The 24,853-nt window shown below is 38.3% G+C and overlaps 1 protein-coding gene across 5 annotated transcripts in view; it reads right to left on the bottom strand.

Moving 5' to 3' along the window:
• Positions 1-23,842, bottom strand: part of SPAST (spastin) — a 60,219-nt gene extending 36,377 nt beyond the window's left edge. The window contains exons 1-4 of one of the 5 annotated variants that reach the window (XM_035000858.1): positions 23,177-23,842; positions 10,309-10,395; positions 7,956-8,009; positions 1,471-1,566 (exon numbers count right to left, since the gene is read on the bottom strand). In XM_035000858.1, the coding sequence (XP_034856749.1) occupies positions 1,471-1,566; positions 7,956-8,009; positions 10,309-10,395; positions 23,177-23,591 (652 nt within the window). In that variant the 5' untranslated portion in view covers positions 23,592-23,842. Of the gene's footprint in view, positions 1-1,470; positions 1,567-7,925; positions 8,010-10,308; positions 10,396-23,176 lie in introns of all 5 variants that reach the window. The other 4 variants (XM_035000857.1, XM_035000855.1, XM_035000860.1 and 1 more) reach the window with 4 other exon arrangements.
• Positions 23,843-24,853: the final 1,011 nt, after the last annotated feature.

Below are 24,853 nucleotides of genomic sequence, written 5' to 3'. Positions count from 1 at the left end.
GCTATATTTACTTCTATACTAGAAATGGTGTTTTAAATCATGTACAGGAAGGAATGGGAAAAGGAATATAGTCAATGACATGGGGCTCTGTACTGGAAGACCAAACCAAAGAACTTCTTAAGAAGTAAAGCCAGAGGGAAAGATTTCATATTGTCTCCAGTCCATAGAAATCCACTTACCATAATTCTACTCTACTGAAGTCTTGAAAATTTTTTATTACATATGAATAAAGAAAGCAGGTATCTTAATCTAAACTAAGGTTTTTCGGGGCACCTGGGTGGCTCAGTCGTTAAGCGTCTGCCTTCGGCTCAGGTCATGATCCCAGGGTCCTGGGATTGAGCCCTACATCGGGCTCCCTGCTCGGCGGGAAGCCTGCTTCTCCCTCTTCCACTCCCCCTGCTTGTATTCCCTCTCTTGCTGTCTCTCTCTCTCTGTCAAATAAATAAATAAAATATTAAAAAAAATAAACACCTTAAGGTTTTTCTTATTGAACAAAGCAAAAACTGAACAAAGCAATATTTACTTTAATAAAATTTAAGCCCTGAACATGAAACTAAGGTTGAAAAAATCATAAATAAAACTAGCCAAGATGTCAGAGAACTTAGTAAATGAAGATTCCTGCCCCCAACCCAAACAAAACAAAAAAAGCATGTAATCTTCTGTAAGAGTTGATACCCAAAAGTTCATGGAAAACAAATTTAACCCACAGTAAATTAATAGTATTCTAATGTGTACTCAGCAGCACATATACTAAAATAGTATTCTAAAGTTTCTCTTATGTGAACTCAGCTTCAAATTTTTCCTAACAGGTACTATGATAAAACAATCATTTGTAGTATATATGAAAATTGCTGTGCAATTAAAATTGATATATAACAAGGAGAAATTAAAATTTCTGCCTTGGGATGCCTGGGTGGCTCAGTTGGTTAAGTGTCTGCCTTCGGCTCAGGTCGTGATCCCAGGGTCCTGGGATCGAGCCCCGCATCGGGCTCCCTGCTCAGCGGGGAGCCTGCTTCTCCCTCTCCCTCTGTCCACTGCTGCCCCTGCTTGTTTTCTCCCTCTCTCTCTCTGTCAAATAAATAAAATCAAATAAATTAAAAAAAACCTGCCCTAAAAAAACACTACTTCATAAAAACTTGGTACAGGTATGCATGAAAAAAATACAAATGCTGAAAATACAACAGAAACAAAAGAATATGTTAATAATTTAGAAAAATGAACCTTTATATTTTATAATCCCAAAAATGGGAGGTTGCAAAATAAGCAAATAAAGCATGTTGAGAATGGTTTTATCTGTTATATATTTATACACCATGAATGATAGGGACACTGTATTTTCCACATAGCCCTGTGAAAACAAAAGCCAACCAAATCCACCCTTATAAAATCAAATCAACATTATCCGGTTACGCAGGACTCTACTCTGCATGCAAGCTTTATTATTTTACATGTTAGTTAACCTAAACCCACCTGACTGAAGATGTCCGTTGCGGCATGTCAAGTTAGTACTGTCATTATAGACATCCGTTTGTGACTTGGAAAATTGCAAAACTGGTTGCAGCTTCTCTATGCAACAGAGGGGGGTAGAAAAGAACAAAATAAACAAAAAGAAAAAATACGCAATGGAAAAATAAGATGTCCATGTGAAAATAAAAAATAATTCAAGGTGTTAGAAGATGAAGGGTTTTGGTATTTATGTAAAATTTTCCTAAAAATATAGTTAGTAAAAACTCAGACGTTAAAATAGCAACAGAAATTCACAACTGATTGGCTATGTTCAAAATATGCTTTATTCAGGTTTGGTAACCTGAGGCAGTTTCATATCACTACTATCACCAGCAAGTATTTTCTGAGTATCTAACATATCCATATCATTATGTAGGGCGAACAGCATGGAGACAAAAAAATGCATACGGTTTTTATCATCCAGATGCTTATTAAATATGGTTGGCCACTTACAACACAAATATATTTTTTTAAAAAGATTGTATAGCACAGAAGAAAGACAGTTAAAAAGGCTTTATAGAAAAAGTGGGCTGTTGAGTTGGCTAGGATTTGAAAAGATAAAAAAAAAGGACATTTCAGGAAAGGAAAACAGCACTTAAAAAATGACAAAGAGGGATGGGTGCCTGGGTGGCTCAGTCGGTTAAGCGACTGCCTTCGGCTCAGGTCATGATCCCAGGGTCCTGGGATCGAGTCCCACATCGGGCTCCCTGCTCTGCGGGGAGCATGCTTCTCCCTCTCCCACTCCCCCTGCTTGTGTTCCCTCTCTCGCTGTGTCTCTCTGTCAAATAAATAATAAAAATAAAATCTTTAAAAAAAAAAAGACACAGAGGCAAACTATGAAGAATGTCTAAGAAATGCCATATTCAGCTACATGTTAATGTATGTCAGGCAAAAAATAAAGGCAACAGAGCAAAGGGGACTTAGCATGCTGCAGAACAGTACCATTTATTTAAATACACACATGTGCACGCTTGTATACGTGAAGGTTATCCCTAAAAAGGACCAGAGAAAGATAGCAGCTGCCTCTGGGGAGGGGAAATGAGTGGCTGGGACATAATATGGGATGGATACTTTTCATACTTAAACTTTAAAAATGTTGTAGCATGTCCTTTTATTACCTATTTCTAAAATTAATCAAAGATTTAAGAGGATTATTTCAACTCTACCCTCACTTTAAATAACAAATCCTCTCTCAAGATCCAGGTCTCTATGTCTAGCACCTGAAGCCCAAGACGGTAGCAGTTTGAGCTGTCTTGCCCCTCTATATTACTGCTGCACTCTCTTTCCCCATTCAAGTCATCCATACTGCTACTTGACAAACACACTGCTCCACCACTTACTAGTATGAACTTACTTGAGCCTGTTTTAAGAGGGTCTCAAGGATTAAATAATATACATAGAACATCTGTTCTGTGCCCCCATTCATAATAGGAGCCCAATGTTTACTGTATTTATTTTGTTGCAGTACTCCAAGTTGTCTACTGATTCTTTTCTTCAGTACTGGGAAGTCAATGAATACATGCAAAAATGTAGCACATATATACTAACTCTCCTAAACTTTCATTTCTAAGGTCAGACATGCAGGCGCCATGCTTGGTTTATGGTACAGCCACATATGCCTTTGGGACAGGTTAAATAGCAGCTACCCTTTTTGCACAAAGCACAAAGTACTGAACAGGGCTTTTGTATCCTAGAACTGGCTGATACAATATACCTTGGAGCTTTTTGTTGTTGTTGTTAGTTAACAGATAGGTCATCTGATTTTTCTCAATGATAATACTCTTCACCATACTGAGAAAGAAACCTTTTATATTGGTAATAGCCATAAATTAGGGGGAAAAAAACCTGATTTGTAAATGTCTTCCTTATCAATTAACACTCTCTTCAAAGAAATGTAAGAAGAAGATCTCATAAACATTCATTACATAATGAAAGTAAACAAACTAAATGCTTGGTTTTGATAACTAATAACTAGCAATAAAAAGCCACAAAAGTTGTTTTGGTGTGTAGGGATTAGATTTCTATGTGTGGAAACACACATATAACACAATAGTAGTTGTACTGCTAATGTGAACCTGCTCCAACTCATTTTTGTTAAAGAAAGTAAACTTAGTTTAATGCTTCCTTTTGCAATCACTAAATGTTTGTAGATTCGTTAATGATTTAAAACAAAACCACCACCTTGCTTCTCGATCCCTTCACATGCAATCCCACACAACCATCTACTTAAAAGGAAAATCTTGCCACATAACTCTTCCGTTTAAAACCTTTAGCAGCTTCCCATTGCCCACAGATTAATGTTCAAATATAGTATTAAGGCCCTCCATGATCTGCCTACATCTTTTTTTTTTTTTAAGATTTTATTTATTTATTTGATAGAGTGAGAGAGCACAAGCAGGGGGGAACAGTAGAGGGAGAGGGAGAAGCAGGCTCCCCGCCAAGCAGGGAGCCCAATGCGGGGCTCGATCCCAGGACCCCGGGATCATGACCTGAGCCGAAGGCAGACGCCCAACCATCTGAGCCACCCAGGCGCCCCTGCCTATATCTCTTATACATACTGAGCAATCCCAAATTCACTTCTGCACCAGCACCTTTCCCTACCTGCCATGCTATTTCTTACCTGAACTGTCTTTTCTCCCAAACATTCTTTAAAGTTTTATCTTTTTAAATCTCCCTTTTAGGTTTCACTTCTTCCAGGAATATTTCTCAGACACCTATTTTATCATCCTACAAATTATTTGTATATCTCCCTACAAAATATTTTATCTCTATCCTGCAGTGATGAAGATTTATCTATTCATGTGTCTGTCTCCCCTGAGTGCCTTAAGAGAGGAACATTATACCCAATCTATTGGTAAATCTATTTGGTCAACCTTCAAATATAATCATAATCCAACCACTTGTTACAATTTCTCTTCATATCATCCTGGTCCAAGCCTCCCATCATTTTTCTCCTAGCTTACTGTAATTCAACAGTGGTCCTACTTGCTCTCCGTGGCTCTACTCTTGGGAGTCTATCATCAACGTGATCTTTAAAATTTAAGTCAGGGGGTGCCTGGCTGGCTCAGTAGGTTGGATGGCCAACTCTTGATTTCGGCTCAGGTTATGACTTTGAGGGTCATGGGATCGAGCCCTACAGGGGGGCTCTGTGATCAGCGGGAGTCTGCCTCTCTCCCTTTCCCTCTGCCCCTCCCCTTGCCCTCTCTCTCTAAAATAAATAAATCTGTAAAAAAAAAATAAAACTTAAGTCAGATTATGTAATTCCTTTCCTAAAAATCCTTATAACTGCTCCCCATTTCACAGATGGTAAAAGCTCAAATCTTCCTGGTGGCCAATAAGGCCCTGTGTGTTTTAATGAACCCTCCCTGCCCTCATCTCTACCATACTCTCCTTGCTGGGGCACACTGGCCTCTTTGCTTTTTTTCAAATACACCAGTTATGTTTTCTTAAGGGTTTCCATCGGCTCTTACTTTTCTCTGGACCATTCTTCTCCCAGACAACCTGCATGGCTAACTCATGTCATCTTTTCAAAGAGACATATCTGACCATCCTACTTAAAACTAGAAGCCCAAACCACCTCCCATCCACTCCTAATCCCCATTACTACGATTTACTTGTTCTTTTCTTCATGTATTTATCACTTTCCAACATACTGTATAACTTATTTATGTTTATTCCCTCCTGTCAGTCTTCTCCCTGCTGGAATAAAAACTATGAAGGAGTAATCCTTGTCTACATCCTAAGTGCCTAGAACATGGTAGTCACCCAATAAATTATTTGCTGAATTACTAAATAAATTTAGTTAATATCCTTGGCACTGTACCTGGTCCAGAGTAAGGGCTTAATAAACGGATGTTGGATGAAGCTATTTATTTTTTTTATAAAAGGGTAAACTCCAGGTATGCCAAAATTATCTTTTTATCTATACCAGGTTTTACAGTTAAGCTTTGCTTGAAGGTTTACGATTACTAACTTGAAGATATATAACTTATAGAACTCTTTCCATTTTATCAGTCTGCATCCTCTCAAACCAGTCTGTATGCGGAACTCCCAATATGATTCTCCATACTAATTAGATAACTATTGGGCATGCCACCTCTGAAAAACTCCATTTCTTAACCAACACACAGTACACAAATAAGTTCTACTATGTACTTGTACACAGATCTTCTTTTACTGTCTTTGGTATATATGCTTCTAGGCTTTCTGAGTTCTCAGAAGACAGGAATATGTTGATGCCTTCTATTCCACTTCTTTTTTAAAGTAACATCTTTCAATGGGCACATAGCACTTTTGAGGATGACAACAGATAATGACATTCCCCAATATCAATTCTTTTAATGCCTAGCTTCATGTCATATACCCTCTTTTTCTCCTCTCCTTTAGTAACACAAATAAAAAATGACAAGGTTGCATTTAAAGACAAGTCTATAATTAAAGAGATGTTTCCAACAATTTATCATATCACATCTTCAAAAGAGAACTAGCTCCTAATTATTCGATTTGAAACATGTTACAAAATGTTCCATAATCAAACTTAACCTGGATCATATATATGTACATATAGTGAAAGGCATTACAGCTAAAACACACAAAATACCGAGTAGAACAATTAATTATTTTACTACAATGACCTCTGATGTAATATTTAATTTTATGTGATATAGTAATAATCTTCATGTGGGAGTGAGAAGGCAAACTCTGTCAGCCACAGAAGCCAGGGAACACTGCCTTGTCAGCCACCTAAAAACATTAAAGGATTTCTTTTCACCAGTGTGGGGCAAAAAATTTATAAACACAATGGACCATATAAGAATGAATAAATGAGTGAATCAATGAATAAATGAATGTATGTGTGTGTAAATACATGAATGAATATTTATATATGCGTGTGTAAATACATTTTTCCATAAAAGCAAGGTGGTGATTACAGACAGGTAAGGAGGAGAATAAAAACCAGCATTTTTGAGTACTTACTATGATTAGGTTCCTTCAATAATTCAATGGTCACATATGGTGAAATAAATATTATTAGCATATTATAAATGAGATGAAAAAGTCTCAAACATGCTAAATAACTTACCACAAATCACAGAGCAATAAATACATAAGGTCTGCCTGTTTACCAAATATCTATTTCTATCACATCAAGTTATAGTAGAAAACCACCCAAGAAGGGTGGGTTTTAGTTCCACTTTGTTTTTGGGTTGCTTTACCTAAAAAAATATTTTTAAAGCCTATACCTTCAAATAGAAGATGAAAAGTTTCTCTTTATAGACCGATTCCAGCTGATAAATACAGAAAGAATGATAGAATTATGTCACTAGGCATCAGTCATCAACTGCTACTAACATCGCAAGATGTCAGAACTACTGACAAACACACAACCACCTATCAAGTAGTCTTATTATTAAAAAATAAAAATCACCTTTCAATCCAATCAAGGCTCTATATCCAACTATCAATTTACAGGGAGGACAGAAGAACATATTAAAAGATATCATGGAGATGCATAGAGCAAAAGACAGACTGCAGGAAACCACTACATGTCAAAGATCTGGTTCATCAACAAATTACAAAAAAAACCAGATGAACTTGTATATTAAAAGAAACATCATATGAATCTTCTTGAGATTCTGGTGCAAAAAAATTATTAGAAAAATAGTAAGAACTATTAAGTTTTGAGATACTGACCATATTACATTATTTGTTATATATTACATTATACATTATATGTAAATTATATTTGGACACTGATCATTGCTTTGGCCATAATTTTTTGTTAATATTAAAAGAAATTATTGGTTATTTTTTAGATGTGATAATGGTATTTTGGTAAATTTTTAAAGCATCTTTTTCTTTTAGAGATACAATATGAAATACTTGTAAATAAAATAAAAAGATGTGAAGAATTGTTTCAACATAATATGGAGTGGGGGTGAGTGGTTAGAGATTTATTGGAATTGACAAACTCTTTCCGTAAAAAGCCAGATAATATTAAAATATTTTTAAAAGTTACATATTAAAAGGCTCTGAGGGCTGTATGATCTCTGTATCAACTATTCAACTCTGCTGTCACCGTAGCATGAAAGCATCCAAACAATAACAGAGGAATGAGTAACTGTGTGCCATCTTATAAAAATAGGCAGTGAACTGGGTTTAGTCCATGGGCTGTAATTTGCCAGCCCTTGAGTACAGATAAATCAAGACTGACTATGAGTTGATAATTATTACAGCTGAGTGATGGATAATTAATCCATTATACTCTATTTTGTATATGTTAGAAATTTTCTGTAGGTTAGAAAAAAAGCCTAGAACACATTTTCAAGATTACTGATCTATTTCCATCTGCATTTAAAGTTTCACTGAACACATTTCAAATACAGCTCATTCAAATTATACAATTCATTAATTGATACCTAGAAGTTGTAAACGGTCCTTGGCCATACCCAAATTAGTCATCATTTTAGCTTGAAGGCGTCTAGCTCTTTCACACTGTTCACCTGAAAGAATAGGAAAAAAAATTAAAACATCTATGTTTCCCTACTAATATTACTTCAAGATAAAATATTATCCCAACTAATCTCATGGGGAGTCAGTTTTTGTTTTTTTTTAAGATTCATTTATTTATTTGAGAGAGAGACAGAGAGTGGAGGGGCAGAGGGAGAGGGAGAAAAGCAGACTCCCTGCTGAGTGCAGAGCGCGACATGGGGCTTGATCTCATAACCCTGAGATCATGATCTGAGCTGAAATCAAGAATCAGATACTTAAGCAAATGAGCCCTGGGAGTCATAGTCTTTATAAAGTATCTTTAAAAAATCAGTTACAGGGCGCCTGGGTGGCTCAGTTGGTTAAGCGACTGCCTTCAGCTCAGGTCATGATCCCAGGGTCCTGGGATCGAGTCCCACATCGGGCTCCTGGCTCAGCGGGGAGCCTGCTTCTCCCTCTGACCCTCTCCCCTCTCATGCTGTTTCTCTCCTGCTCACTCTCTAATAAATAAATAAATAATCTTAAAAAAAAATCAGTTACAGTTCCTTATGATGGTTTCAGACCTACTGTGGTATTTCATGGATTTCACATGTTATTTCATGGATTTTTGAGGTGTATTTTTCCCCCTATGGTAAAAAATCTCTGAAACTGAGGGGGGTGTGTGTGTATGTGTGTGTGTATGTGTGTGTGTTTCAGAGAGGGAGAGGTGTGAGGGGTAAAAGGAGAGAGAGAATCTTTAGCAGCCTCCATGCCCAGGGCAGAGCCTGAGGCGGGGCTCGATCTCACAACCCTGAGATCATGACTTGAGCTGAAATCAAGAGTTAGACACTTAACCGACTAAGCCACGCAGGTGTCCCAAGAGATGTGTTTTATAACCAGTACCAACTTACTAAAGCTATCAGCCAGGCTGTACTCATACCACAGTTTGTCATTGCCTGTGCAGATACAAATTTGGTCCTTGATGTTAATACTGCTGTTATAGCTATGTCTAAACAGGATGAAGACAATACATGCAATAAAGTAAAAGTTAAATTTCATGTGATAGGAAGAGAATGTATCATAGTTCAACTGACCCTGTTTTTTCTCTTAGTGATACAATCAAAGGCATGCTCCATTCAATGATACTATTTTTCTTATTAACTCATTTTCTCCTAGCTCTTCCTCCATGCAACTGACAAAGAATGACAAATACATTGAGTACATAATTTATAAAGTCATGCTCATAAACTCATGAAAAGTCTCAAAGGCCTAACCTCCCATATTGTTCTATTCTGCTCTCTTTTGTGCAGGACATCAGTAGCTAAAGAAGTACTCAAATAAAAAGGGGAGAGAAAAAAACCTAGCAAAATTAGATACATTGTAATTATTAAAGATTAGCTGATATAAGTAGTAGAGTCAGCCAACCAGACAACAAACATCCACTGGGTGGACTGATCCATAATGCTATGATTCTCAGCCTATGTAATTTTTCCTTCTGAATTTATTTTAGCTATGATAAACTGAAATACTTTATTTAGTAGTGGTACCCACATAGTACACAATAGTTACAGCATCATATTTAAAAACTCAGGCTCTGAAGTCAGATTGCCTGGGTTCAAATCCTTACTCTACCTACCTACTTGCTAGCCATGAGACCTTAGGCAAGTTACTGAACTTCTCTGTACTTAAGATTATCTATGTGAAAAGTAAGGATAACAGCAGCAGCCTCAGAGTGTGGGGTTGTGGTGAAAATTAAAAAAGATAATACACATGAAGCACACACAGTGATGCTTGGGCACACAGCAGAGTGTACAATAAATGTCACCTACATATTTAAAGATATCATTAGACTCTAATTTTTAATTTTAGGTGATAAGAAAGTAAAGATGAGAAATAACTTCTTTGGTTTTAAAAAGCCAAGTGTGAATCAAAGCAAGACATTTATAGCTCATATTCTAACGTGCAGTTAAGCATTACCCACAAACACAAAAGGGAGTCTGATTAACCACTCCTTCCCTGCCTCAACAATGAGGGAAGGACCAGGTTTCAAAACAGAGCTAAAAATGAGGCTAAAACTCACCAACAGTGGGTTCAAGGATGACACAAGTAATATACTGGTTTTTGCCTGACTGCTACCAGGTAATCAAGTTTAAGCATAGCTGGTTATAACTTCAATTTTAGCATAGGTAATAAAGCATTAACTGTAAATCTATAAATGTTAATAACATTTCAAAATCTGTTAAATACTTTTAGTAAGATAGCTGTATTGAAATTAGGGCAACCATGTGAATAGAATTTGGGTTGGCTATGAAACAAATATAAATATAATCTTACCTTGTCCTGTAACTATGACAGCGATTCCTTTTTCTAGTTCTTCAATACCTTTCTTATACCATTCCACAGCTTGCTCCTTTTGTCCTGCTTTAAAATAGAAATAATTATTTGTATATATACTAGACATTATATACTAGAATATACTAAACATTTCCCAAATCTTGCTGTTATTAACTGATACATGAAAAAGTGCTTTGTGATCAAATAAATCTGAGAAATATTACTATACGACTTCTAGTACATCCTAATGTACATATGAATTTCTAAGAGGGGGTATAGACGTCAATCTTTCTCAAAATTTTAGGGCTGTGAATCCTTTATTTGTTTGCCATCTCATGGTATTGATGCTTATAACCACTGAAATACTATACTATGGGAAGAAATTTTAATTAGGGAGAATTTATTTTAAATAAATGGATTTTAAAATACATACAATTAGAATATATAAACATGATTTCAATAATGGGATAAAAACCACTGTTTAACCCAATTGTATTGAAATCTGATGTAATTTGTTCCCTTCTGGAGAGAGTTTTTATTTAACAAATGATTGTATCATGAGAACTGATACATGAGATTACAAGTGTGGCATTTAGTAACTTTTAGTAACGCATCCATTTTCTTTGAAACAAATGACTGGTTTACAACTTAAAAAGATCTAAAAATTCAGCAAATCAAAATGTGTGTAAGATATTTCTCTTTTTTTTGAGACACCTGGGTGGCTCAGTCAGTTAAGCGTCTGCCTTCAGCTCAGGTCATGATCCTGGGTCCTGGGATCAAGCCCCTCATTGGGCTCCTTGCTCAGCAGGGAGCCTGCTTCTCCCTCTCCCACTCCCCCTGCTTGTTTTCCCTCTCTCGCTGTGTCTCTGTCAAATAAGTAAATAAAATCTTTTTAAAAAAATGATGCTAGAATAATGACCATCCATATACAAAAAAAACAAAAACAAAAACTTCAACATAGAAAAAATTAATTTGAAATGGATCACAGAGCTAAATGTAAAACCTAAAACTATAGAACTTATAGAAGAAAACAGACAAAATTCTTCATGATCTGGGCTTAGGCAGAGATTTAGAACATAAAAATCACAAACCTTAAGAGGATATAACTGATCAACTAGACTTCATTAAAACATTTTTTTTAGGGCGCCTGGGTGGTTCAGTTGTTAAGCGGCTGCCTTCGGCTCAGGTCATGATCCCAGAGTCCTGGGATCGAGTCCCACATGGGGCTCCCTGCTCAGCGGGAAGCCTGCTTCTCCCTCTCCCGCTCCCCCTCTTTGTGTTCCTGCTCTCGCTGTCTCTGTCTCTGTCAAATAAATAAATAAAATCTTAAAAAAAAATTTTTTTTTTAAAGATTTTATTTATTTGGGGCACCTGGGTGGTTCAGTCGTTAAGCGTCTGCCTTCAGCTCAGGTCATGATCCCAGGGTTCTGGGATCGAGCCCCGCATCAGGCTCCCTGCTTGGCGGGAGGCCTGGCTTCTCCCTCTCCCACTCCCCCTACTTGTGTTTCCTCTCTGCTGAGTAACCAGAATATATAAAGAACTCTTACAATACAATGATTAATGATTAATAAAAAGCAATTAATTCATTGAAAAACAGTGGGCAAAAGACCGGCTAATGTATACTTTATCAAACAGAGACAAATGGCAAATAAGCACAAGTAAAGATGTTCAACATCATTAGCTGTTAGGGAACTATAAAATAAAATCACAAGATACCACTAAGTACTTAATTTAAAATTGAAAAAAATTACAAGATGTCAACTATACTCAAAAAATTTTTAAAGCACTTAAAAGTATAGGACAAAATATAAATGGATCACACATATGTTTCCAAGTGTGAATACAAAATGGTATAGCCACATTGGAAAAGAGTTTGGTAGTTTCTTATGATATTAACATATATTTACCATATGACCCAGCAATCCCTTCTTCTATGTATTTACCCAAAGTAATGAAAACATCAAAGACCAGTACATGAATGTTTATGGTACTTTATTCATAAGAGCTAAAAACTGGAAACAACCCAGATGTCCATCATTTAGTGAATGGATAAACAAAGTGTGGTACATCCATACACAGAATATTAGAGTAAAAAGGAACAAACTACTGGTAAATGTAGGAACATGGATGAATCTCAAAAACATGCTAAATGAAAGAAGCCAGACACAAAAGGCTACATATTGTATGATTCCATTTATACAACACTCAGTGAAGACAAAACTATAGGGATCAGATCAGTAACTGCCAGGGGCTAACGGGAAGGCAAGGGGACTGATTACAAGGGGGCACAAAGGAGCTTCTGGGGTAATAAAACATTCAGTATTTCAGTTGTTGTCGTGGTTACCCAATTGTTGGTCAAACTCAGTGAAGTACAGACTACTAAAAAAAGATTAAATTTTACTATATGTAAAATATACCTCAATAAATCTGACTCTTAAAAAGTGCAATACTCCCGGGCGCCTGAGTGGCTCAGTCGGTTAAGCGACTGCCTTCGGCTCAGGTCATGATCCTGGAGTCCCGGGATCGAGTCCCGCATCGGGCTCCCTGCTCGGCAGGGAGTCTGCTTCTCCCTCTGACCCTCCCCCCTCTCATGCTCTCTCTATCTCATTCTCTCTCTCAAATAAATAAATAAAATCTTAAAAAAAAAAAAAAGTGCAATACTCCCAACATTTATGTATAAGGATATTCACTGTGGCTTCGAATAATTTTCTTTACAAGAGTAAAATTAGATTAGAAGACAAAAGGGAGAAAATTCTTTTCAAAACATCTGTTTGAAGGGATCAAAGAGTTTTCAAAACAGTGGAAATTACCCAAATTTGGAAAGGAACTATGTCACATTCATTAGGATGCTATTTTCAAAAATTACCAAAATCGGGATGCCTGGGATAGAGTCCCGCATCGGGCTCCCTGCTAACTGGGGAGCCTGCTTCTCCCTCTGACCCTCTCCCCTGTCAAGCTATTTCTCTCTCGCTCTCTCAAATAAATAAATAAAATCTTAAAAAAAAAAATTACCAAAATATGGAAAGGAAAAAAAAGCCAAAAGAAGTGGGCCTGGCATTTGGGGCACATTTGTACTTGAAGCAACTGCCAATTCTGAAGACAAAAGTGGCCAAGAAACTAAGCAGAGCTTTCAGCAGACTCAAAGAACTAAGCTGACCAAATGTGAATTTCAGGGCACGCCCAGGAGAAGTAGCAGCAAAGATTCCAGGATTTGGGTTGGGACCCTGAATTACTGAAGAGTTAAGAACTAGGCCAGCTTGCACAAGGGCTGGAAATCATACTCAAATCACTTAAGTCCCTTAAGGTAAGGGAAACTACAGCCCCTACTGTCCACTGATCACCCTTTTGACTAAATTATGGGAGAAAAATCAAACCTTCCAATGCTCTCCAAGACACAAAAGGCCCTCAAGATACTTTACAGTTCTTAGTTTCCCTTACACATTTCTCTTACCTCTATAGCCCCAACTAACACTCAAACTTATCAAATCAAAAGAAGATTGGGGTGGCAGAAACTTACATTCACTGTTATACTTGAAATTATTAGCTAATAATTTAGTGAACTACATAATCTAAGGCAAGCAACGGCTCAAAGGTCAAATACTGTCAGCCACTTGTTTTTGTACATAAAACTTTACTGGGGGGGCACCTGGGTGGCTCAGTCGGTTAAGCATCTGACTTCTGATTTCAGCTCAGGTCATAATCTGAGAGTCCTGAGACTGAGCCCTGCATCAGGCTCTGCGCTCAGATCTGAGTCCGCTTGGGATTCTTTCCCTCCTCCTCTCCTTCCCCCTGTGCCCCTTCCCCTGCTCATGCATGTGCTCTCTCTCTCTAAAATAAATAAACAAAATCTTAAAAAAAAAACTTTACTAGATCAGACCTACTGTATGAGAGTTTTGAGTGTTCAGAGAGCTTAAAGTATTGTGACAGAGAGCTTAAAATATTTACTAAATGGCTCAATAGAGGCGCCTGGGTGGCTCAGTCATTAAGCGTCTGCCTTCAGCTCAGGTCATGATCCCGGGGTCCTGGGATCGAGCCCTGAATCGGGCTCCCTGCTCCGCAGGAAGCCTGCTTCTCCCTCTCCCACTACCCCTGCTTGTGTTCTCTCTCTTGCTGTGTCTCTCTCTGTCAAACAAATAAATAAAATCTTAAAAAAAACCCCAAAAACCTAAGTGGCTCAATAAAAAATCAAACCCAACACAAAAACTGACAAAGCACTTAGGCAGTTTTCAAAGAAGACATAGAAATGGCCAATAAGTAAGTGAAAAAAATGCTCAACATCATAAATCTTTAGGGAAATGCAATTCAAAACCATGATGAGGCAGTGCTTCACATCCATTAGAAAGACTATTATTTAAAGAACCCTGAAACTAACAAATGTGGAAAAATTGGAAACCAATGGCACAACTGATGTGGAAATGTTCGGCAGTCCCTCAAAAAATTAAACATGGAATTACCATATGATCCAGCAATTCTACTCCTAGGTAGATACTCAAAAGTACTGAAAGCAGGGAAGCAAACAGATACCTGTATATTAGTGTTCATGGCAGCATTATTCACAATAGATGGCAACAACCCAAATGTCCATCAACAGACAAATGGTTAAACAAAATGTGGTATATACATATAATGGAATATTATTCAGCCTTAAAAAGGAATGAAATCGGGGCGCCTGGGTGGCTCAGTAGTTAAGCGTCTGCCTTCGGCTCAGGTCATGATCCCAGGGTCCTGGGATCGAGCCCCGCATCGGGCTCTCTGCTCAGCGGGGAGCCTGCTTCTCCCTCTCCTATTCTGCCTGCTTGTGTTCCCTCTCTCACTGTCTCTCTCTGTCAAATAAATAAAATCTTAAAAAATAAATAAATAAAATAAAAAATAAATTAAAAAAAAGGAATGAAATCTGATATATGCTACAAGAAGGCTGACGAACCTTGAAAACATTATGCTAAGTGAGACAAGTCAAGATACAAAAGAATACTGTATGATTCCATTTACGTAAGGTACCTGAAATAGGCAAATTCACAGATACAGAAAGTAGAACAGAAATCATCAAGGACTGAGGGCAGGGGAGAATGGAGAAAGGAAGATGGGTGGGAGTTATTGTTTAATGGGTATAGAGTTTCTGTTTGGAATGATAAAACGTTCTAGAAATGGATAGCGGTGACGGTTGCACAACACTAGGAATGTATTTAATGCCATTGAACTGTACACCTAAAATGATTAAAACGGCAAAATTTAGGTTATCTATGCTTTACAAAATAAAAAAAATTACCAACTGGCCCATTGTAAGCACTGTGCTGACCCTTGGTATACAGCAATGAAAATGAAAAAACTACTGGCACATGCAACATCACAGGATAATGTGACAAGCATATTTTGAGCAAAAGAAGCCACACACAAAAAACACATACTGTGTGATTTCATTTGCAAAGCTCAAGGTCAGGCAAAACTGATCTATAGTGTCAGAGTTAGGATTTGTAGATACCTTTGCAAAGGATGGAGAAAGGTCGTAAGTGGAAGAGAACATCATAAAGGCAGGCTTCTGGAGTAATACTCTATTTCTTGACCTGGTAGGGTTTCAAACTGCTATGTTCACTTTGAAAATTCATTAAGCACTACAGTAATTGTGCGTTTTATGTATAATTTAATCAAAGTTTACTTAAAAACTAAAAAAAACAGAAGGGGAAGATAAAGTATATTGAAATGGAAAGAGTCCCAATACACTAAGGAAAAGGTTACAGATCAGTTTGTATGTAACATTTTTTCCCTCAAATGAATATTTATATTTATATAAATACACAAAGTCAGGTAACTTAATAGTAATCATCTCCCTAAGAGTAAGATTACAGAGGATTTTCACTTTCTATATTTATATTTGTTCATTATTTTAATTTTTTTAAAGATTTATTCATGGGGGGGCGCACACACACACACAAGCAGGGGAAGGGGCAGAAGGAGAGGGAAAGAGAGAGAATCTCAAGCAGACTCTGCAACGAGCACAGAGCTACGGAGTCCCGATGCAGGGCTCAATCCCACCACCCCAAGATCATGACCTGAGCCAAAACCAAGAGTCAGACGCTTAACCAACTGAGTCACCAGGGGCCCCCATTATTTTAATTTTTGAGTATATGCTAGTGTACAATCAACAGAAATACTAATGATACCCATCTTCAGATAGAGGTAAGTATAGTAGACTAAGTTATGAATTATCTACTGCATCTTTTCATTCAGATAGTAGTAGTACCCATACTGCCACAAGAAGGGTCAAAACAAAAGTAGTTGGGGTGGAGAGAGAGGATGTATGTTTGTGATAAGTTACAATATGGGGACTTAAGCCCTTGCTTATCCTTTAGGGGCTGTATGACTTTGGGAAAGTCAGTTAATCTCTCTGAGCTTTAGTCTCCTGACCTAAAAACAAGATGCCATTTCTTTCACCTAACCATGAGCTGTGGCAAAAATCAAATGAAATAGGGTATGTGACAATACTTTAAATAATAAAGAAGCACATAAACATTACTTTCACTATCTTTATTATACTTGGTACATCTGTTGGTTAATTTAAATCCTTCTACTCCTGAATTGCATGCACCGTGTATGTCCAGAGGTCCTGGGATTGGGCTCCCTGCCCAGTGGGGAATCTGCTTCTTCCTCTCCCCCTGCCCCTCCTCCTGCTCACGCTGGCTCTCTCTCTCTCTCAAATAAATAAAATCTTAAAAAAAAAAAAATCCTACAAAAGATTTCATTGTGTGCTAAACCCTAATAAACCACAGGATCATGAAGCATCAATGAATAGCCCCCAGATTACTTCTCTCATAGTTCACTATTACAGAAAGGATACTTTCTACTGTGTTTTAATTCAGCAAAAAGGTCATACTTGCATTCACTTTCCAACTTCAAGATTTATCTCTGAAGGAAATTCTTACTTTCCCATTTAATTGGGAAGATTTTGAATCCCATGTAAAGAAATCATTTCAGTTTTGGACATTTTTTTAAACCTTAAGAATGTCAATTAATCTATCTTCTTTGAAGTATTTTGTATTTACTATGGGTAGTGGGTAATTTTATCTTTTTTCTATGCATTTTCTTTATTTTCCAAATTCTCTGAGAAGCTTGCATTACATTCACATATGAGTACAAATGATTAATTTTATCTCTTTTACAATACAAAGTTAGGATACTAAGTGAGCTTAGGAGGAGACTTCCATCTGTATTTTTCTGAACAAGGGTCACAATTAGCAAAAATATTTTTATATCACTCTTTAGATAATTTTCCTTCTTCCTCAAATGTCATTTATGCGGCTGCTGTATCCTAAAAAGGGTAATAGAAACCAGGTATCAAGGTTTAACAATAACTTGCAGGGGCTATAATCTTAAAAGGATTGTTGAATAACAGTAGTCCCATTTTCTGAGGACCTACTATGTGCAGGCACTAAGTAGTTTATAAACACCAACTCAGTGTAGTAACTTGCCCAAGATCTTGAATAGTCAGAATTCAAATGTCATTTTGGATACTAGGCACTTCAATTTAAAAAGGGTAAAATTAGACCCTCAAAGCTGAGAAAGAGAAAAGCAGTCCCTGACATCCAGGAGCTGGCCTAATACTATCAGGTAGGGCTTAGTGTAACTAGGAGCTGACCTGGCATTACTGCTAGGCCTAGTGTTCTCTTGAACATAAACAATTTCACAGATCATCAACATCAGATAAGGTCACTTTGTGATTGTGATGAAGACAAAAACAGGACCACTCCATAATCATGTCTAAACACAGATATGGCAAGAATATTGTCCAAGCCATGAACTACCAAGCATCCCCCTCTTCAGACTAATGAGTGCTTCTCAACCAGTTACAGCTTTTGCCTCATTCTGGTCTTCCCTCTTTCTAGATCACATTTAAGATACTTAATCACAGAATACCCCTCCTTCCTGACAGCATCCAATGTACAGCAAAATCCTGCTTCTTTAAATCCTCCTCAATATCACCTGATACAAGCCCAAATCCTGTAAGTTATTTCTAGCACCCTTTTCCTGAGATGCATGGTTCCCATCGTGTGTGTTCTCCCTGCTTCAATAATAAATCCCACTTGTTCAACCAAAGGTGTTCTAGTGATAGCTGACTGAGAGACATTGACAAAGCTGACTTCAGAACAACAGTTCTCTCCTTTTCTATTATAGCATAAAATATTTGCAAAGAGCTGCAAAGATACATGAATAAGTTTAACATGTTTATGCTATACCTTCATAGCTGTAAAACAGTCTCTAGGAAAATCATAGATTTTGATATTTTTCTTTCCTCATTTACCAGAATGAACAACCATGGAGATGTGAGTGTGCTCAAAGTTCCATTCTATAGGCTGTCTAGCATGAGTAGTTAATTCACAAAGAGAAAAAAAAGGCTACATCAGCACATTAATACCTCCACTGGTATTATATAAATCCAGGAGTACTATAGGTTAAAAAAGATGAAAATTAGTAGAGAAATAGAGAATCTATACTTTGCCAGATGTCAAAAAGCCAACTACTATTGGGTGGAACATGGGGAATATGATAGTGAAAAAGAGGCAGGAAGGGTTAGGGAAGATCCTTTTTCAATAATTTAATATCGATTTACTGACTGCCTATCCCTTAACTGTTATCAGGATGATTAACAATAATCTTAGGAATCTAGTTACCAGGTGAGTTTTATAGGGTTTAACTGTATTCTGCATTAGGAAAAATATAAACTGCAATTAAAAAAACAGCTAAAAACAGAGCAAAGGATAAAGTTCCTAACAGTGGCTACCTTTTTGTCTCTTTAGTGCAAATGCCACTAAATATTCTTTTATTTATTTTTTTTAAGATTTTATTTATTTGACATAGAAAGACACAGCAAGAGAGGGAACACAAGCAGGGGGGTAGGAGAGGGGAAGCAGGCTTCCCGCTGAGCAGGGAGCCTGATGTGGGGCTCAATCCCAGGACCCTGGGATCATGACCTGAGCTGAAGGCAGACGCTTAACGACTGAGCCACCCAGGCGCCCCGCCACTAAATATTCTTGAAGAGAAATGGGAAACGTTTATTGTGTATTTAATAAAAGGTAACGCTTTTCTTTTGGGAAAGAGTGATATTATGTAAATATCCATCCATCAGAATAATTCTTTCCTTGTTGTAATCATGGAAACTTTAAAGCAGAATCATTAGGCCCAAGAAAATTGTCTGAAATCAATCCTTTCAAAATGGTGACTTAGCAGTTTTGGGTTTTTTTTAAGATTTTATTTATTTATTTGACAGAGACACAGTGAGAGAGTTGAGTTACACGGTAATACAAAATTATATGACAATATTTTAAAAGCCTAATGTTTTAAATATGAGCTGATGAGGAATAAATATAAAAGGATTCTATTTAGACAAATTCTGTCCTTGATGCCAGGTTCTTCAGCCCTACAAGCCTGAGAAACCGGCTCTCTCTCGTTCATATAACATACTGGGCCCTTACTGTCAAGTTCTATATACTCCAGGTAATCAAACCACACCTAGAAAACCTGCACCACTGTATTGCCCAGGAGATCTCAGGCTTGTCTACTTGCAGGAGCCATGCCAAACATGTTAGGTCATGTTCTGGTTAATCCAAAGACCCACTATGACAACCTCCTCTTTTCCCCCAAGTATTTCCAAGAGGCCCAGTACTAACATTACAAAACAGAAAACCTGCTTAAAGCAAAAAGTATAAAATTATGAGTGGCATAATTTTCTGTTCACCTGGTTCTGCTAATGTGAGTTCACTCTTAAATATCAGTTTCTCCATACATATAATGGATATAAAAGGTTATCAGTTTTCCAGGGATGTTCAACAATTAAATATACAAAAAATTATTTAACTCTTTGAAAAAAATGAGACATATAATATGCATGAAAACATACACACATTTTAATGATCACATAGCAAATGCTGTCTTATATCTTACTGGAGAGGAAGTGAGTTTTTCTTAAGCAGGATCTAGAATGCATAAAGCCTTGCAAATAAACTGGTATCCAATAAATGCCTGTTTTAATGAACAGAACTCAAATATTCTTACATTAGGTAATTAGAATTTGCTGTGTTATTCTTATTTAAAATAGTTTGGTTTCAGACAAATTTAGGCCTTTTAAAAAATTCAGTGTCAAAGCTGAGTATGCCATAAGAATAAAATACAGAATAAATAGTCGCCATATAAACCACATTTATACACTATTTTATTGAAATAAGATTTAATTTGGCCTTTATTATTTCAAGGCATCAAATGTTCCAATTAATTAACAACATGACAGTCTGAAATAGTCCACTTTACCCGATGAAATAAAGTGGCTTTCAGTATAGTTAGAATTGAAGTCAAGTTACTAAGGGAATGGCAGTGCATGACATTACTAGCCCCTTAATGGTTTACCACAAAGTTAGGAAACCTTTGAAGACTGCTTTAAAGACAATTCGTTTCTATTCGTTCATATATATTCTGACGCAGCGGGAAAGAAGGAGAATAAAATTCTCTTATTCTACATTGTCAAGGATGGCTGAGAGATAAATAGACTAAATATAAACTCTTACAGCTACTGGATTAAGGCTAAGGTACAAAAAGTTTGAATATTCTAAAGGAAAAATATGAGAAGAGAACTATGACAATATAAACTTAGCTTTTAATTCATTTTTAAAGGAAAATGAATATTTAACTCATTTGTTTCAGTTTGAACTAGTTTCAGCATATCATACATCAGTTGTATAACCCCAACTAAAAAGTTATCATAGTCCATTCTGATGTCTACTTTAGAAACTAAACTATAAATAAAGCAAAAAACTTTGAATAGAGACATCAGTAGAAAGAGGGTCAAGTATGTGATCCATGGATTGCTGAAAATATTTATACTTAAAAATATTTTAGAGGATTTAAATATAATAGATGTAGTCATATAGTAATACTCTAAAATAAGTCATAAGTTTGAAACCCAAGGTCTGATTTCTACTTCTGTCACTTATCCCTCCTTATGGAACTGATTTCTCTTTAAATCTAAGAGCCTCGGGTCTTTTTTTTTAATCCCTAGGTTATCCTTGTCTTCTCTTATTCTACCTCCCAACTCCCATCACCCAGTGTTAAATAAAATTTCCTTGTGTTTTCTAGCATTCTCTTCCTAAATACAACAAAATCTACCCTTAAACATATTCCCTCTACTCTAAAACATCTTTTGACCTAGATTAGTAAACTTCTGAGGACCCTACTATAATTGGATAGTGCACTCAAACAGTGCTTCTCTAGGAAGGGATGATGGTACTCTTATTCACCCTTACCAGGGATCCTTGGATGTTCCAAGAGGTGGTACAGAATGAAGCAGTTAAAATACTTCTGTCCACAAACACATGGTATTTTTTTCTTAAATAGAACTCTTTCCTAGAACTCTCTTTTTATATAGATTTTTTTAAAAGTAATCTCCACACCCAACGTGGGGCTTGAACTCACAACCCCAAGATCAAGAGCCGCATGTTCCACCGACTGAGCCAGCCAGGTACCCCCTTCCTAGAACTCTTTTAAACTCCACTGTCCTTACAATCAAAACCATGAATACCTGCCTCTTTCCTTAATATCATACTCCTCACTCCTTGGCTCCACAGAGGAAATAGGTTTCAACAAAACTAAATTCTATAACAGTTTCTGCAGTTGACAGTGCTAAGAGATACTACAAATGACCTGCAGATTGCTTTGTTGGTTTTTTTTTTTTTTTGGCTAATTGACAATGCAAGTGAGTACCTAATTGAAGTGTGACACAAAAATGTTCTTTGGGAGTCACAGGAAAAAGAAGATCTCTGCATATTGGAGGCAGGGATGAAAGGAGGGATTTTCAAAATGTTGCAAGACTTCTTCTAACTTTAGTTCTCATCTTCCATAAAAAAGTGTTCATTAGCAATTGGCATAGGTTTGGAATGACCTGTTTTAATTTTTTGAGCCTCAGTTTGTTCATCTGTAAAATGCTGATCCCAACAGTACCTTCACCTCACAGGGTAATTGTGAGGATTAAATAGAGAACACATACAAAGCTAACAGTACAGCGCTTGGTGCACTGAATGACTTAAAAATGTTAGTTTAAAAGGAATCTGAAGTATACAGTATTCTTGCCTTCATTCAGAAATATAAACTTTAAAAATAAAAGAAATATAAATCTTTGTTTCAAGTTTTATGTACAATGATGTAAGTTTTTCCTGTTCATTATTTAACACTTCAATTGAGAAGCGAAGAGGCTACCTTGGAATACTGATTTAGATGAAATCAAATCTAACAGGGACAAAAGTTTCATGTTAAAATAGAACTTTATAAAAAAAAAGGAGTCATTATATCGATAAATGACTGTCACGAAACTTTAAAAAGTAATGCCAATTTAGCTGTAATCATATGCAGCTGTTCCTTTCAAAATTAAGTCACCATTTCTTTTTTTCTGACACTACAGTACTCTGTTTTCATTAAAGCCTATAACAAGACACAGCTTCTCCGATACCAAAACCTTTTGGAAACCTGGCTCAGCGAAGCCACACACTGTTTACAGTGCTAGAAAGGATCCGTGTGGTCACTGCAGGACAACTGTCACTGTCAGTAGCACGACTGGCTGTCTCATAGGGACTTGGGTCATGCAGAAGTGTAGGGGAAGGCTGGTGTCTGAAACAAAGTCGACAGCTAGGGTGCCTGAAAGGGGAGAGGTTTAACTGAGAATCGTAGAGGATGAGAGTCTCACTGCGGTGAAGCCGCCTCGGCGGGGGAGGGGGGAGATCAATTCCGGGGGTGCACCGACCGCCCCCGAAGGGACGCAGGTGTTGCCCTCCCTGGGCTACCCCACCGCTTTCTTCCCGGCGCCGCCGCCCCCTCCCTCCAGCCCCCCACTTACCTTTCTCGTCTTCATCGATGCGCAGGGCAATGGAGATGTACTCGAAGGCCTGTTTGTGGAAGGCTCGGACGCGCTCGGCCTCCCCGCCCGGCACTGGCGCCGGGGGCGAGGCCGAGGCCGGCGCCGGCGCGGCCCGGGAGCTCCTCTTGGCGGCCATGAGGGCGCGGGAGAAGCGCTGGCAGAGCCACACGAAGAGGAGCCCCAGGTGGAAAGCGACCAAACGCAGCAGCGCGAAGCCTATGCACAGCGGGTAGGAGAAGTAGTACAGGTTCCGCTTATGCGGCGACTCGGGCTGGGGGGCCGGTCTGGGGGCGGGACGGGCGGGGGCCAGGCAGGGGGGCGGAGGCCTGGGAGGCACCGGGCTGCTGCCGCCGCCGGAGCCTTTCTTCTTCCCTCGTCCACCCGGAGAATTCATTCACAGCTCCCACTGCCGCCGCCGCCATAACCCGCCTCCCGCAGACCGACGGCGACCAAGCGACGGCGGCGGCCACTGGGACGGCGAAGGCCAGAGACGCCCGCGCGCCCGCCGGTCCCAGGAGCTCGGCACCTCCACGCGCTGCTCGCCGGCCCCGCCCCTTTCTCCACGCTCGGCCAAGAGCACAACCCCTTTCCTCCTCCTGCGGTCGGTGGCTCCTGCCCCTCCCGCTCTGTGTCCTCTCAGCCTCCTGGTAGCGCCGAGCGGTGGCCGCGCACGCGCACGCCTGCCCATGTCTTTCTCCGGCGCGCGCGCTCACGCCGCCGTCTTTGTTGCCCTGAGTTCCTAGTGCGCATGTGCAGCTCCGCCCCTCGGACTCTTCCCTACGGAACTACAACTCCCAATGTGCAGTTCGGCTACGTCGTCCTCAGGGATCCTTCGCTCTACAGACAACGCTGTCCCAGGGAGCTGCTTAAGCGGGGAATCTTGGTCATCAACTCACGGCGGCGACAGCTGCGGCTTGGTGTCGCTCGACTGGTTCGCCGGGCTCCTATCTCGCAGTGTCATCGCTCTTATATTTCTTTCAGCATTTTCTGCCCGTCTCCCGCAAAGGATGATTCATCTGACTTCCATCTCAAAAGTAATGGGTACCGTGAAAACAATCTCAATGTCCATCAATAGGAAAAGGATTAAATGAATTTTGGAATACCCGTATGTAATTCTGTGGAGCATTTAAAAAGAATGAGGTGGATCTGTATGTACTGATAAAGAAAGGTGTCCATGATATATTGTTAGGTGAAAATAGAATATTACAGACCAGTGTGATATGATCCTATTTTGTATTAAAAAGAATAAATGGAAAGAAAAAAGTAATGGGGACCAGTTACTGGAATTATTATCTGAGAGGGAAGCAATTGTAGAGACATATAAACGTAAGGTCGCCGAAAACAAAAATGTTAGTTCAGTGGAACGAAGTGAACGATTCTAGAGGTTTAGTTAGTACGTGTTTAGATGTCTATTTTGAAGAATTAATTAGTTTGAATAGGGGCATTCCTAGGTTTTGTACAGTAATCATACCACAGTTTACTCAAAATCCAAACTGGGCCTTTTTTTTTTTTTTAACCTATTGGATGTCCCTTCCTTTGGGAACTACTCACTCACCTCTGTTGCCTGTATACCAGTGAGCTGCAAGCACTGAACCCAGCAGATCACAGAGATGGTAACATGAGGTTAATATACTCTACTAGAAACCGAAATTTTGG

Source organism: Mirounga leonina, unplaced genomic scaffold (genome assembly GCF_011800145.1).
Source record: "Mirounga leonina isolate KUSES-001 unplaced genomic scaffold, KU_Mleo_1.0 Mir_125, whole genome shotgun sequence".
Lineage (NCBI taxonomy): Eukaryota > Metazoa > Chordata > Mammalia > Carnivora > Phocidae > Mirounga > Mirounga leonina.
The sequence above is the reverse complement of the archived record's forward strand: the minus strand, read 5'-3'. Positions and strand labels throughout refer to the sequence as shown.